General features: G+C 34.2%; 1 protein-coding gene across 1 annotated transcript in view; it reads right to left on the bottom strand.

The window, feature by feature from the left end:
- The window catches only part of KNDC1 (kinase non-catalytic C-lobe domain containing 1), a gene marked incomplete at both ends in the record, with an annotated part of 65,604 nt that overhangs the window by 5,084 nt on the left and 44,258 nt on the right, over positions 1–16,262 (bottom strand). The window contains 14 exons of the mRNA XM_080620253.1: positions 22–201; positions 458–605; positions 1,091–1,204; positions 2,518–2,729; positions 3,033–3,130; positions 3,251–3,344; positions 8,755–9,158; positions 11,191–11,282; positions 13,007–13,151; positions 13,248–14,086; positions 14,181–14,343; positions 14,521–14,614; positions 15,232–15,309; positions 15,662–15,820. Coding sequence (XP_080476379.1) covers positions 22–201; positions 458–605; positions 1,091–1,204; positions 2,518–2,729; positions 3,033–3,130; positions 3,251–3,344; positions 8,755–9,158; positions 11,191–11,282; positions 13,007–13,151; positions 13,248–14,086; positions 14,181–14,343; positions 14,521–14,614; positions 15,232–15,309; positions 15,662–15,820 — 2,820 coding nt within the window. The remainder of the gene's footprint in view (positions 1–21; positions 202–457; positions 606–1,090; positions 1,205–2,517; positions 2,730–3,032; positions 3,131–3,250; positions 3,345–8,754; positions 9,159–11,190; positions 11,283–13,006; positions 13,152–13,247; positions 14,087–14,180; positions 14,344–14,520; positions 14,615–15,231; positions 15,310–15,661; positions 15,821–16,262) is intronic.

Here is a 16,262-nt window from a genome sequence, read left to right as displayed (position 1 = left end):
CTGTCTGGTGAAAAGACATACCTTTCTGGAAACGTCTTCTGAGAGTTTTTTACACATGGAATGTAATGTTTTTCTGTCCTCCTCACCTTCCTCTTCACATTTGTCCAGGCTAGAGCTCTGATGAGCACTGCCACTTTTCCTGGCAGAAGCATCCTCAAGCAATGACAACAAGCGTTCACCATAGCCATTTAATGGAGCAACCTGTAAATGCAAAACAGTTAACAGAATATTGAACTCAATTTCCCATAAAATATAAACAAAACAATACAGTTGAAAGATTCATGTCTGTCCAAAACCAGGCATAGTCAACATAGCTGTCAAAGACAGCAGTATATTTATTTTACTTTAATTGTAATTAGAACAGTCTTTTGCAATAAGAATCTTACATATACCCCACCTGACTTAAATGGATTATATTTTTTTCCCCCTTTAAGCCTTTACTGAAATTCTGACTTACCTTGGAAGAAATAAATTCTTTTAGGGTGCATAAAAGATCAGTATTTGTTGCAAAGTCTACACTGTAGCAGTCTTCAATCCAAGCCTGCAGGATGTAGAAACTGCGGTTACATATTTTGGTAAGTGAGGTGGAAGAATCCAGGCTTGCACTGGTGGGAAGAAAAAAGAACTGTTTTAACCAAAATTGGTATCCAATCCAAATTTAAAAATAAGTGTTCAATAAACCACAAGTTTATTTTCAAAGTGTTAAGGCATTACACGTCCAAAAACCCACAAGTATTATTTGGTAATGACTGCGTTATCTCAGTTCTTGAGCTTCATGTCTCTAGAATCCATGGCTGTATGGAAACAAAGCTGTGGTTGTACTTACGGTTGTAAGTACATCACTGAACAACTATTGAAAGTAAGAATTCAGAACTAAAAAAAAAAACAAACCAAAAAAGTAACCACACTGTCATATATAGCACTTACTCTAGGGTCACTCTCACTTTGCAAGACTGTCTTAAAAAAAAAACCCATCAAAATTCAATTTAATTAGGTAAAGCTGTTCAGAAACAGCTATTTGCCATTGGGAGGGGACACAACAGGGGGACAACTGTGCTTTAATATAATTTTTCACAGGAAATTACTGTACCTGGACAAAGTGCTGCTGATTCTATCAAGAAGAAACTGCAAAAATTCTTCTTGCGTGCAGAAATAGCGAAATGTGTAGAGAAACTGCTGTACATAGCCTTCTAAAAATGCATTTCTGTGAAGAACAAGAAAAACTTCAGACAAGTAAAACCACATTTTCTTCTTGCATCAGACTACAGCAGTAGAAAAAAAATCCTCAAAATCTCATGAATTAACAGAGATTTCAAATTCTGAAGATCTATATAAAACCCTGATTCCTTTTTATTTTATTTTTACACATCAAATATTATGATTGCCAACACAGAAAGCATAATTTGTTTTAAAAAAAGTTTCTCTATTTGCAATTTTGTGAACAACCACTTTGACATTTCTATTATGATAATAAATTACATTTTAAGTAGTATGGAAGAACAAGTTTAAATTTTTTCCCCATCAACTCACTTGAAAAGATTTTTATTATAATAACAGCATAAAAAGTAGATATTTTAAGCAAGAAAATATTTCCTGTAGCTCTAATTAGAATAGTGGTTGTTTTAACAACAGAATATACTTATTACACACATTAAAAATGTGCATATTTTATTTTTTGTATACACACACATACTCTCAAGGTTTGAACACAGATTAATTGTCCTGCCTCCCTGATGGTTTACAGCTAACCATAAAAATTTGGGTTTGATATGTGTGGGAGCTCTGACTAAAACAATTTCTTCAGTTTGTGCATAATATTAACTACCAGGAACAGCAACACTCAGGATAAGTAACTGAGTCTGAAAAGTCAGGATGACCTGGAGGAAGTAGCTGGGAGTAAGTTGCTCCCTCTATAGTGGCACAAGTCTGATGAAGCCTCCGAGGCAGTTTCCATCCTTCATACTATTGTGCCTCAGGCACCCTAAAACAACACTGCCCTCACCCTAGTTGAAGATAAAGGACATCTTTGTCCACATTTAAGCCCTGAAGAAAGACTCTATCTTGATCGGTTCCAAGGACTGGGGCAATAATCTGTAAAACATTTTCATATCCAGGCCCTATTAATAAGAATTATCAATTTTTATGTTTTGAAGAATTGTTATACTGCTGAGAGTAGCATAAAGCCTTGATTCCATGGCAACCATAAGAGCAAAACCTTAAATAAGTACAGGATAAAAAAGTTACAAGTTATTAGTTTTTGATTTATTATCAAATGCTTCAAGTTTTAATTGAATCCAAACTTAACAGTTTGGCCTATTTCTTATCAGGCAATCTTTTGCCATTTCCATGCCCATTTCTGTAAGCAAGGGTTCTCAGAAATAACATTAAACTCGATTCAAAAGAGGAGAATTTATGCAATGTTGAGGAACTAGGGTTTATCACAGAGACTATTTTTTCCTGAATTAGCAACTATGCCTCAACCCACTCCAAATTAAGGACATGCAAAAGATACTATACCTAGAATATAAATAAGCCATTAAACCAAGTGGTGTACCAGCCTGCAGAACTCTTATTCCATTTTGATTATTACACTGGTGTTTCTCTGTGTTATAGTAAAGAAGTACTGATGACTCATCTGTAGGTGTCACATCCACTGTGTCAGTTCTCTCGTTGCGAATGATTGTAGGCAGCACACAGGATTCCACACCCCACTGCTCTGCAGACATGATCTGCTCAAAGATGCAAAGCCATGAAAACATAAACCATAGGAAACTAAAGAGGAAAATCCACACAAAATACAGTCAAAGCCTAATCACATTTCATTATGCAACTGATTTATTTATTTTTTTTTTTTTTTAACTTCTAAGCAATACTAATAGCAGTTACTTTTTCTTTTGCTAATTTAGATCCTACTTAATTTGGCACTTTGACACAAAACATTTTGCATTTCATATACTGACTTGGGCAGCCAACTACATTGATGCAGTAATGACATGACAAATGAAACACAAGCAAAATAAAGTCTGACTTGCCTGCATATATTTCTTCACCAGTTCAAGAAACTGTACTTTTGATTTAATCTCCTGTAGCTGTTCTTTCAGTTTGGGCAACATAGATTTAGTTTCAGGACCTTTAAATTTAAAACACACAGTGTAAGAACATCACTGATTCTGATTTACAGGGAAAAATAATAAAATCCTTTAAAGTACTACACATCCATTTCATTAATTGCAAGTTGCTGTAATCTTACCTTTGTTGCTTCTTTCTTTCTGTAACAGTTTCTGGTAAAACTTTATGGTCTTCCTGTAATTTTTTGTCTCCATCATTAGCAATTGTTCTAGTTCCTATTTAAAGAGAAAAAGGATTCTGATCAGAATGGTAAAAGCAAGGTTCTAGTGAGAAACAGAAGTTTAAGAAGAAAATTATTTTGTATAAAAAAGAGAACATCCAAACAGACAATTAATATATTAACCAGGAAAAACTATCTTTCACACCTGTGCTTACAGGCAAGCTACAACATGCATCACCTGTCCCCATGAAAGCATTAGTTATGGCACAGTGTTGCAACTTCAGAACTAGAACTAGTTTCTGTTTGATGAGACTGCACTGAAGTTTGCCTGAATCCATTTTTATAAATATGCTTTTAGTTATAACTGCACTTATCTTGTTGTTCTCTGGAGCAGTTAAAAAAGTTATACTCAGAAGTCATTCAGAATTAAAAGTGATGGTTTCTGAAATCAGTGCAGACCCCTGAAAATCTCTGTTAAGTAGCTGACCTATATTTGCAGCAAGAACGGAATCATTGACGAAAGTGATGCTTTCATTCAACTATGTAGAATTACGTTATATTACAGAACCAGGTCAGAAAGCAGACAGGAGAGCTGCTCTATAAAAGATATACCGATTTTGAAGTTCAGATTACATATTTTATATTTATGCATTTTACATAATTGAAAAAATGAACTAAATTTCTATAGAATTGTATAACTTAAGCAATGGATAAAATTAAATTATAGTGGCCTTCTCACATTAATATGAAAGTTAATGTAAACATTTATAATTGTTTGCATATCAAAGGTTTCATTACTTTACCAACCAATGAAAATGGGCCATCCGCTTTGGGTTCAGCTTCTTATTTATTATGAAACACCAAACATGATGTGTGTTGTGTTTTATAGAAGTGGTGGCTTTTGCACTTGGGTCCTAAGCTAACTACCAGTGACCTAGTTACTTGAAAGAGCATTTTAAATGGACTAAGTTCACTGAATACAGCAGACAGAACTCCCACAAGCACAGCAATCAGAAAACACATAGCTCAGAGCTAACATATCAAACAACAGATTGGTAAATAGGTTAGCTTTAATGGGAAGGGCTTACTAGAAATAAATTTAAGTTTGAGAAAAACCTGTCACTGTTTTTCAGAAAAGCTCAAAAGGTTTAACAACACAGTTCATTAGCAGGAAGAGCCACAAAAGCCCTGTGGATTTTTAAAACACTGCTACATAGGCATCACATAGAGAATAATGAAAGCACGGAAAAGCTATTACCTGATTCTGAATTAGAAATTGTTTGCTTTTACTTAAAGACTTGGTTTTGTTTCATCAATTAAATTGAAACCAAGTTGATTAAGACACTATGAACACAGAGAGGGAATCAGAGAGAATGACCACTTTCTGATGCTTGGAATCTGATGTGCAGAAGTGGTTTGCCCCATAAATAAATTCAGGTGAGTAGAAACAAAGTCAGTAGCAAATTCCCAGTCTATTCCCCAACATCTTCCAGTTTAGGTAGGTATAGAATATAAACATTTTTGATGAAGCTACACATTCAATGGTTCTGATCCCTCTGAAATACATTTATTTGTCAGGATGTACTTCTGTAGAACATCCCTTATTCTAGGGCACAAAGTAATGACAATGTGACTTTGCTTGGGAAAATTAGAAATTCCAATCTGTCCTTGAAGCATAAGTTTTTTACATCCTGAAGAGTGACTCAACCAAAGGATTCAGAATATTGACAGAAGAGAAAGGAAAAGAGAAAAGGAATGGGAAAGGGAAAACTGTGACCAGAACATGCAAAACCTTTGCTAGCAACAACCTAGTCACAGCTTGGGTGCACTGAAGTTTAGTGGAGACTCTTACAAGTAGCTTATAAGGGATAGCTGAAACCTAGCATGTGCAAAGAAGAAAAGAGCAAAGGCTAAGGCTGAAGGCTTGGGGCTGCAAAAAAACCTGAAGCCAGCTTATCAGACTACGGAAAACAACCTTCTTATTATGAGGGCAGACCTGGACATCCTCCTGGAGAAACAGCAGCCCTGGTACCTGCCTTCCCTTTAAGGACTTGGTTTGCTTTGCCTGTATTGCACTCTGTATGAGAGTGCAAAATCAGCAGCTCCTGGACTAGAGATGACATGTGATGCAAGGGACATACACTTGTTTGCCTTACAAGGACTAAGTTTTCTAAATGCATATTAACCTTTGCTGACCTTAAGAACCACAAAGAACTATCTGATAAGCACCTGAACTGCAATGAACTGATAAGCACTTACACAGTAAAGCCACCTGAACTGCAATGAACTGATAAGCACTTATACAGTAAAGCATTGATTATTTTTATGACACTTGAAAGTGTCACCTTGATCCATAAATATTTTATTTTTATTTTATTTCACATTCTTTCCAAACATAAAAATGCATGTTACCTTTTTTGAATCATAACTTGATTAATCCTGTCAATATTGTTCATCATACAATAAATGTTTTACTTTTTGCATCTTATTAAATCACAACCTAAGGTGGAGACAATATCTAACAGTTCCCAGTAGAAAAATAGAAAAGTTCATTATTTTTATGGCAGAATACTTAATTTTGCCATAAATGTATGTTCTGACACTCACAGTTTCTCAGAACTTTTGTGTTCTCAAACCTACTTAAAGGTATACAAAATAAAAGAACAAAATAAATTTAATTGCATTTAGTTTTAGAATGTGAATAAATATACATTTGAATTATATTAATATTTTCATTGGAGAGATTCGTGTATTAGTGAGATGTACATGTCTCCAAAACTGTAATTTGTTGTGTGGTTAGACTCTCATTCAGTACTCAACTGCAGCTGCAGACTAGACTTGCATTGACCAAGCAGAGCTACTCCTATGAAAGAGAAGTGCCACTAAGTTGGGACAAATGCAGTGAAGCTCAAACGTGTAACTACCTTTAAACATGCACTCTTTGAAACAGCAACTCTTAAACATTGCTTTAGTGCACTTTACCGCAAAGCTGTAGAATCAGGTCAACTTTGTCGCTAACTTTTCGAACACCTGTCAAAGACCTGGGGCAAGAAGTAGGTTAATATAGTCCTTGTTAGACAATGAAAATTAGACTACAACTAACAAGGAACTGGTTTCTGAAATAGAACTGGTTTGATGAATCAGGCAGCAAAGAGACAGGAGAAAGAAGCTAGGCAGAGCTGCTTAGCACCTACATGGTGATAATGGATTGTCTTAAGAGCTTAGAATCATCATCTTCTGACTGTTGCAATATCAGAAAAATAAATTTCAGTTTCATATTTTTTCTCTGTCTTTCTTATATATATTGACCACTTAAAACTTGTAACAATTCATCTCATCTCAGCAATACTGCTAATAGTTTACTTCAGAAATTGTCATGATTGATGGAGTTTGGAAAAACAGCAGGATTTTAGAAAGGTTTTCTTTGCTCAGGTTAGATGTTCAAGATTGCTGCAATTAAGGGAATATGATCCTGTAAGTTTTTATTTTAAACACATTTGGAAGAAGCTGGATTTCACAGAAAGTCAGTGGAGTAATGCCAGCAGAAAGTTTAAAGCTGTTGATGCTATGGTAGTGAAAGAAATAAAACCAGTCAGGAGACCAAAAAGTAACTGGTATTTTAAAGTATCTTCTGTTAAATTTGTAGTAACAAGACACTTAAAACACATTTTTAATAAAAATTATGAAATAATATTTAAAAATATTATGGTTTTAAGATTATATACCTTAATATTCTAGTATGCCAAGACTTTTTTATATAAATAGTACAAGAGAGAATATAAGTATCTGCACATACATGCTTTTTTTGAAATTTACTCTTCTTTTGCAATGCATTCAAAACATTTCTACATCATAAAAGTGTACTTAATCTTCCATTAATAATCTTCTCTGAATATAAACTGAAATATAAACTGAATTTGACTTAATAAAAAAAATGACAATTTATAATTGTATTCCTTGTAACTTGGATACAAAGTGATGTCACAAATTAGGAAGACTATTTACGTAAGATACCAAGCTTCTACTGTCTCCAAATAATTCTTTTATTCTTGTTTGTCCACCTGGCCTCATATGCAGTCCAGATCACATACATTATTTCTGCATTACTGAGAGAGAATAAGATCAGAGTCTAATTTTTGTCTGGCTATTAAGATTTCAGATTTTAGATACCATTAGGAAGATTAGTTCATTTATCCTCTGAGTAGTATGTATCTTTTTGAGCTATCAGAATGTATATTCTTTTGCTCTCTAAAAGAATTATTTACTAATTGCTAAACTGATCTTTGTATCAGTAGTAATTGTCCTCCACTGGAATGTTCTCGGCATGAACACAATATAACTTTCTACAGAGATACGTCATGATTATCTCCCTCCCAGCCTCCTGCATTGTTGTTGGGTTAGCCAAGCTCTTACGTATTAATGCATATAGTAGCAATGTATAATAGTACGCAGTAATTTCATAAGCAAATTCCAAAGCAAACTGTAAACACCATAAATCATGCTTCATTTTTGTTGTATATCTCTTAAATGGGGAAAACAACTGTCAAGAACTCAGAAGATAACTTTTGAATCAAACTAAGTTGACAAGTAGCCTGTAAAATCTCAAAGTCAAAAAGACTGCCTGTTGAAACAGAAAAATCTTTTCAGATGCTTATGAAAAATCCTTTACTTGCGAAAATTTGTTCTTTCATCAAAAACTATCTTTCAAGTAAGAGAGATTATACAAGCCCATTTTTCTCTAGTTGGCATGCTTACACAGGATTAAACAGCTTTATAGGATTAAAAATAGGACTTCTTGAGTAGATGGAAATTTGAGAGTGACAGATCTGAAAACTCTTTTTAAAAAATATTTATTTTTACACAAAGCAATAGCTTCTCATGCTATTTTCTCCTATAGACTTACACTTGAACATTAAGAAGCTTTAACTTGCTGAAAAAGACCAGTAAGGTTCTGCTTCATCTTTGTTAAGCATGTATGTGGCAGAAACAATAATAATACCTAAACTAGACAACTAACCATTCTCAGGGACACATGAAGATTCCAGGTGTCCCTATACTAACAGGTTTTCCAGTACCACCAACTCATATACTTAAATATTCCCATTTCCTTCCCATGAGCCAGCTCAACTATATAGATTTTTACATTTTTATATATTATCCTTACTCTGTAGCTTTGGACCTGCAATATTATGAAAATATTTACAAAGTGAAGCTCATTATACATAGATGCACAAATGTGAAATGGAAGTAAATGTGATCAATATAATCTTTTAGGTAATGGAAGACATTTATTTTGGAATACTACCCTGGTTTATCAGTCACACATCACAAATCTTGAAGATTGTAAACCACTTAGGAGTCAGTATTTATAAGAAGGAGAGTTTCAACTCACTAGAACAATTATTATAATTTTTTTAACCAGCAAATAAAGAGGTATCTTAATGATTTTAAATCAATGTACTCACCACTTTTTTAGCATCTATATTTTGTGACTCACTTGATTTCTGCTTTCCAAGGTTTTTCATGTAATTATGAACTTCTGAATCAAAACATTCAGCTCCATAAAATGCACTGCTCCAACCAGGACTACAGCCGTGAAAGTCAGGTAGGTTGGGAGACACAAGGTAGCTGTTTCCAGCTATCTTTATCATGGTCTTTTCCTCGGGCTCTATATGTTCTTCTGCAAAGCCTGGACCAACACAACTGCGGTTGCCTTGTAAACATTGTTGCTCTTTCTCTATGGGGACAGTATTCTGCAGCCTCAATTCTTTTTTGATATTATCCGAAGATGACTCATCAAATTCCATTTCACCTAATGATGTATTTATCATAGGCTCAGCCTTCACATCAAAGGCTGCTTCCCCTTCTCCTAAGAGGGTGTATAGGGGGAAAGAAATAACAGTCATCTGCCGTAGTGCATGCTTTGCTGAACTTAAACACTACACATACAAAACACAATTACAAGACTACTTAGGTGCTCTAACAGTGGTGTTAGGTGCTTATTTTGGCTCTGTGCTATTGTACAGTGATAAAGGTTGAAGACATTTCAGAACTATTAAGCAACAGTTAAACAATACAATTATGAAAATAACACAATATTTTCTGTGCATATGGAAAAAGCATTTAAAAAAAGCTAAGTACAGAAGCTTTAAAAGAAAAAGTATGTCAGACCTGTGCAAGCATTAGTAAAAAGCTTAGCTCTTGAGGTTTTTTCCATCCGTAAGTCTTGAAGTTTTTATTTCGTATATAGAAGGCAGGAATATTTTATATAGCCAAAGGGGATGTAGATGTTAAACTTTCTACTCCTGCAGGACTCAATCCCTTGAGCTATGAAGGAACTTCATAGTTCTAATCGCTACTACCAACTTTAAGGGACAGAAGAGACAGTCACAGGTTGGTATGATGACAGGAGCTTTTACACCTGCCAATAATCTCCTTTTTTCAAGTGAAAAGTCTCCCTTTTCACTTGAGCAACCCTCTAGGGCATAGATATGCCACCTTGGAGTCAAATGGACCTAAACTACTGGTGCAAAGAAATCACATATCCCATAGGAGAGTCTGGCTCTACATTTGCAATTATTCTGAGCCAAAATAGAAGACTGTAACATAGAATGACAGCAGCCAAGTGCAAACTTAACTTTTACGGCAAAATATGAATTTGTAAAATGTAGGGATATAATCCATTCTGTAAAGAACACACAGTTTAACTTTAATCAAAACAGAGAAGTAACCAAGTTTAAATGCTGAAACTTGGCTGAACTATCCTGGGGAAAAAAAAAAAACAAAAAAAACAACAAAAAAAAAAAAAACCCCACACAAAACCACAAAAAAACCTCAAAACCAAGCACCAAAACAACCAGGAAATACTGATGCAACAGCAACCAAATACAAGCTGTTCATGAATATATCAAGCTCAGAAAGGGTAATGGTTTTGTTATAACAATGGGATTTACCAGTCCCAGCTCAGTTTCTAGTTCAGTTACTGAAAACTCAAAATGTGAAGTACAAATAAACAATCCACTAATATAATAACCTCAACGAGTGCCCTGAAATGGTGTCCTGTAACCAAGATTGTGATTAAAGGGCAAAACTATCTTCATTATCCTTTGTCCCACTGTCATTTTGCTATCCATCTTTAAAAAGACACTTCTGTGGATAGAATAGGGAAGTGGAAGAACTCCTAGGAGAGACATAAATACTGTTATTTTTTACCTGTTTATGAAAACCCTTTTGATGAAGTTAAAAAACACCCATTTAAATCTAAAAGCAGTGAAGTTTCTAGACTTCAGTACAATTTCCTTCCTCTGAATTTGTAAATAATTTTATTGACTTTTTTTTTAAATGCATTTTATTTACTTTATTGCCTAGTTTTGTTTTAATTCTGATATGTGAACAAAGAAGGACCAGATCTGTTGCACAGCTATCCTTCAATCAATCAATCCTCAACTTCTTCAGTAACTGAGGCCTAATAAGCATCTTCTAAAGCTTTCCTCTCTGCCTAGCTAAGCTTGCTATGCTGTCTGAAGCCGATCCAATATGGCTGTCCCCCTTTCCTCTCCCTCCTTTAAAGCATGCCACTGGAACATCTAGTGAATGAACACAAGGAAAACCACATTTAGCAGTTAGGATTTTGGGAGTTTTGTAACAGACACATCTGTGTAAATAAGATTAAGTAAAAGTAAATGAAATGGGGATCCCACTCAATGACATTTTTTCACATGTAAGCTTCACATAAGACAACAGGTCCCGAAGGCCAATGTTCAGATTAACTAATAATGTTTGTAAGTGGTAAGGTGGGTATTTTCCTGAAGACACACTCAAAGTGCTAATCTCTCAAAACTTGTGTCATTGATAGATTCCTAGCACACACATAGATCTAGAAACATGAAGTTCTTTCTCACCCTCTTTCTGATCACCGCTTGCCAACAAGCTATCAAAATTCTTTAGATCTTGGAATGCATTGCCACACTTTGAATCATCTGCCTCAGTTATGCTGAAAATAAAAGATAATTAGGGAAAATTAATGTTTTATATACCTTTATATTTACATCAATAAAATAAGATCTTACAGATGGCTCTATGTATGTAAAGGGCTTCATAGAATTTATCTACCTCCTGAAGTTTGCATGTCCAACTTCAGTTATTTTACAAGAAGAAAATGTTCAAATGGATATTAAACACACTGAGCAAGATGTGGAAATTTTACCTTACAGCATTTGGTAAAATTCCAACAGAAGTATCAGAACACGTACAAACAGAAGGCATAACTCCATGCATAACTCAGACTGCGAATTATAGTAATGGGTTTTTCAGTCAGGATTCAACCTCTGGTTAACAGTCTGACTCTAAGTCACCCTTAATAATAATAATAAGTTATATAACATAACTTATTCAAAGAAGGTTAATAATTAAAACCTGCCATATTCTTTGTCTAAAATGAACATAAAATAAAGAATATAGCAGTATCTCAGAATATTCTTTGTCTGAAGAAGTAAGCAGTGTCTCAGAGATATTCTCAGACAGTTCTCACTTGTGATCTAAAAGCTAGATGTGTATTTTTTACTGGTTAAATGATGATTTCTTTTCCATTTCCATTTTCAAAAACTTTGTAACAAAACTTCATACAGAGGTTTATCATCTTAGTATATGCCAATAATTCAGCTGCAACAGCTAAAGTTTATCCTACCATCACATTCAACTTGAGGGAATTAAGAAGATAACCTCCGTCCAAGTTTCAATAGCTCCTTAAAAGAGCCAACCAAATAGGAAATAAACCAGCACATCAGGGTCTGATATCTGGAGGTTGTACTCTATTCTTTCTGACACTTGTTGTAGGGATTATATATATTTTAACACTGAAGTGTTTATAGATCACATCTACCAAGTCAAAATTTCCAATTTGTAATTCCAGACCATGACTGACAAAAAATCCCGTACATAACTTTCACATATAAATTGATTACTGTTTACAATAGCCTTCAGGAAAAAACTTCTATAAGTATGCTACATTTAGAGGCTGCAATAAAACAATAATGCTTTTTACTATTTTTCAGGTAGACATGTCATGGAAAATGAAACAGTAAAATGAGAAATCAATTATGCTGGTGTTTTCTCACTTAATAGACCAATTACAAAGACTGCCAGGAGGAACACTGAGTCAAACTAAACCAGTTAAGAAAAGCATTTCTAGCAAAGCTAACTTAATTATGCTGGTGTTTTCTCACTTAATAGACCAATTACAAAGACTGCCAGGAGGAACACTGAGTCAAACTAAACCAGTTAAGAAAAGCATTTCTAGCAAAACTAACTTAATTTCCTTATTATTAGGTGTGAATAAAACAAAAGAATGCATGAAGAACTAAACTGAAACAGAATAAGCAAATTGAACAGTAAGAAAAATATATTTCACTTCTGATTAAACAGCCTCTTTCTAACGAGACCATGAAGCCAATGGTTGAAAACAATATTGACTGGAATCAGGTTTCCATTATTCAGATATCCTAAAATGGGAGTTACAGACAAGCTTAGTGCTTAGCCATTAAGCACTGTTTGCTATGGAGAGAGCCATAAAGTATCTAATAAACTCTGAAATTAGCAGTTTGCAGGAAAAAAGTAAGGATACTTGAAGAGAAGCAGCATATCCCTTCCTGCTTCTAAAAAGTAGGGAGAAAAGCACTAAACTGAACTGCAGGAAGGAAAAAGTTTAAAAACACTTACCATAAATGTGAAGGTCTTTCTCCATTTACTACCTGATAGAGATTCTCCAGTAATTTTTCATCCCAGTAAAGGTCACAAAACTTTTCACAAATTCTATCGGAGAATATGCCAAATCTAATTTCCTTTAAGTTTAAAATGAAGTTACCTTGTTAAAAAAAGAAAAGAAACAACAGACAAAAAACATTAACAACAATATTCTTACACATCAATGACAATAATCTACAGAAGAAAAGCTACATACCCATATCAAAAACTTCAACTCCATTCTCTAGATAACCATCAAATGCAAACTCCTCCTGTATAAGATGAACCACTTCCTGTAGTAAAGTGTCACTTGTTCTGTTCTGCTGGGACAGGGCTTCAGCGTCAAAGAGATGAGAATTTTCTTGATTCACTGAGGTACATGGTGTGTATCCTTGTTCAGTGAAAATACTGTCTACATTGGCAGTACACTTAATTTCTTGGCAGGTGGTGTGAATAACTAGGTTACTCTTATCAAACTTGTTCTGTGTATTAGCAGTCTCGCAGTTTTGCACTTTGTAAAGGGAAGCATCATTTTCTGTCTGTGTGCTTATCTTATAACTTGCAATAGTACTTGAAAGTAGCACTGGCAAACTATGATAGCAATCATAAGCAATTCTTGAACGAAGAGGTTTATTTGGTATTTGCTCTGATACAGCTAAATGTACCGGTACAAATGTTGTAACTCTTTTCTCTGAGTCCTGTTTGAGAATGATGTTACTTATATGAAGAAAATTAGAAGAGGTAGGACAAGCTGAGGAGCTTGAAGCAACTTCAGGTAATATGCTCTTTTCCGGTAGAATATGTGAGGAATCAGATGGTGTTGGTAAAGTAACTATAGAAGTAAATGCATTGCCTGGCTTTTGCTCTTCTGAAGATATTTGGGATGAATGGCTTGGAACTTTTAAATCACACTCACGTATTTCAGATTCAGCAACATCTGTGGCCTCAGTAGCACAGCTTTTAGAATCTTCTGTAAATCCTGATTTGTTGTTGCCTATGTGTTTTTCTTGTCTTGTCTCTTTATTGAATTGTTCAGAAGCTGGTGTGTGAACCTCACTGAAAAGGAAAAAGAAAAATTTTTGCTGACAATTCCAGTAGACTTAACAATTAATTGTCAAGTTTAACTTATTCTGCTTTAAGATATACTAACTTTGTTATATTTTCATTTCGTTGCAGAATAATAGGCTTGAAGTGAGTTGCAGGAGAGGTGAATGCAACAGGTAATGTAGCTTTCTCACAATTTAGAGAAATTTGGCATGGTACTGGTCCTTTAACTGCTACAAGTTTACTTTCACTGGTAATAGGCACAAATCCTGAAATCAAAACCACAGAAAGATGAACAATATGTATAATATAAATGTAAGGTAAATAACAATCAATTTAGAAAAAAAACCCCAACAAAACCCAAACCCATGCACCTAAGAAAATATTACATAGAGAACTGATCTAGAGAACACTAAAACAAAGTAAACATGTCAGTTTATACTTACCTAGACTTGACTCTGAAGGGTCCATTTCATGTCTTTCATTTTTAAATGCAAAAGCAACATGATCTTGAGACGAGATTATGTCTTCCTCAACAGCCTAACAATTAAAATTGAAGTCCAAACTGAATTTATTAGCTTTTTTCTTTTTTTAAATTTTGTTCCAGTTTATATTACTTCCAAAAAACTCAAACCAACCCAACACCCATATAAATCTAGAATGTTGCAAAACAACAATCTAGTCATGCTAAGGTGGAGAATTAAAACAAATGGCATACAAAACTCTAAGGACTGTTATAACCATTTGGAAAACTCTGTTTCAAATCAAAACCTCTAGGTAATCAAAGATTTGAACAGTTAGTTCCATGGATTGACTGAATGCTCCATGCATTATATACACATAAACAAAGAGAACACAACAGTTACATATTGATATCTTCTATTCTGATAAGAGGAGTGGTAAATGCAAGAGAGTTTACAAAATTAAGTTACTAGTTCTTCATCTATACAGACTGTAGATTCACGGCAGCAGAATCTGGGGAGTGACTACTCCAACAGCAAGAACTGGAAAAAAAATCAATACTTAAAGGCTATTTGAAGATAAATCAAAATGAGAACAAATCTAACTATACTTGCGGGGGATGAAAGTCTTACTGGAATACAATTTATGGAATTTATTAAAAAAAGTAGAGAATTAAAAAACGGTAGCACTCTTACCTTAAAGACAGATTTATTCAGCAATGCCAAAATGCTTTTGCTGTTTACACCTTGTTCAAATAAATAACGACTGCATGTCTTAAAAAAAAAAAAAAAGGAAGTCATAATTTCCAGTCGGTAGAAAGTTTTCAATCAAGTAGGATATTATTGGACAAGGGCAAAGTCAAGCTAAGTAGCCAATTGGAAATAATCTAAGTTTAGGATGTCTTATGAACTTATTCCAAGTACCTTATTGACAATTTCAATATAAATTAAAAACACACCCCTCTGCTGTCCCTAGGGAGGTAACTTATAAAACAACCTTCACAGTGTCAGATTATGATTTAATTAGATATCAGTTTATTACCAAAATAAATATTTTGATATTCAAATTATTAAAATAATACTTTAGACAACTAGATTACACATAAAATTGCTTAAATGTAGTAACCTTAATTGCATCAGCTACAGAAGGTCTTTCTTCAGGGTTTTTTCTTGCCATATCCAGAAGAAGTTTTTTAAATTTTCTTGGCAATACTAGTTTGTGACTTGGTGGAACACTGGATTTTGCAGCCATCCACAGAACTGCAGCAACAGCATAAATGCAGACCTGGTATAAAGTAAGAGACAGGAAAGATGTAAACAGACTTAAAAAAAAAAAACCCTTTCACTTCAAAACCCATTCCAGCAAATTATCCAAAAATTTCCCTCTTTCCCCACACAAATAATAATGCATAGAGCTTCCAAAGTAGAGATCACATTTGGCTTTTGAAGATGCTGATGAAAATCCCTGCCCATTAAAAAAAAAAAAAAAGCTATTATGCATGCAGGGCAAATAATAGTAGCTAATTTTCTACTGTTAGAGTAAAAGACATAATTTATCTTGTTCTTTCTCTAGCAAAATTATTCAGGAAAAAAGTGTTTTTAGAATAATTTTGAAGAATTCCTTTCTCATGTAAAAAGTTAAGATTGCTGCAAGCCTTAGAGTTCTACCATAAAACCTGATATTTAAAAAGGTCATGATAATTCAGCAAGTAAGTGGCACACAGTAA

This window comes from Psittacula echo (genome assembly GCF_963264785.1).
Source record: "Psittacula echo genome assembly, chromosome: 6".
Classification (NCBI taxonomy): Eukaryota; Metazoa; Chordata; class Aves; order Psittaciformes; family Psittacidae; genus Psittacula; species Psittacula echo.
This window is presented reverse-complemented; position numbering and strand designations above follow the sequence as displayed.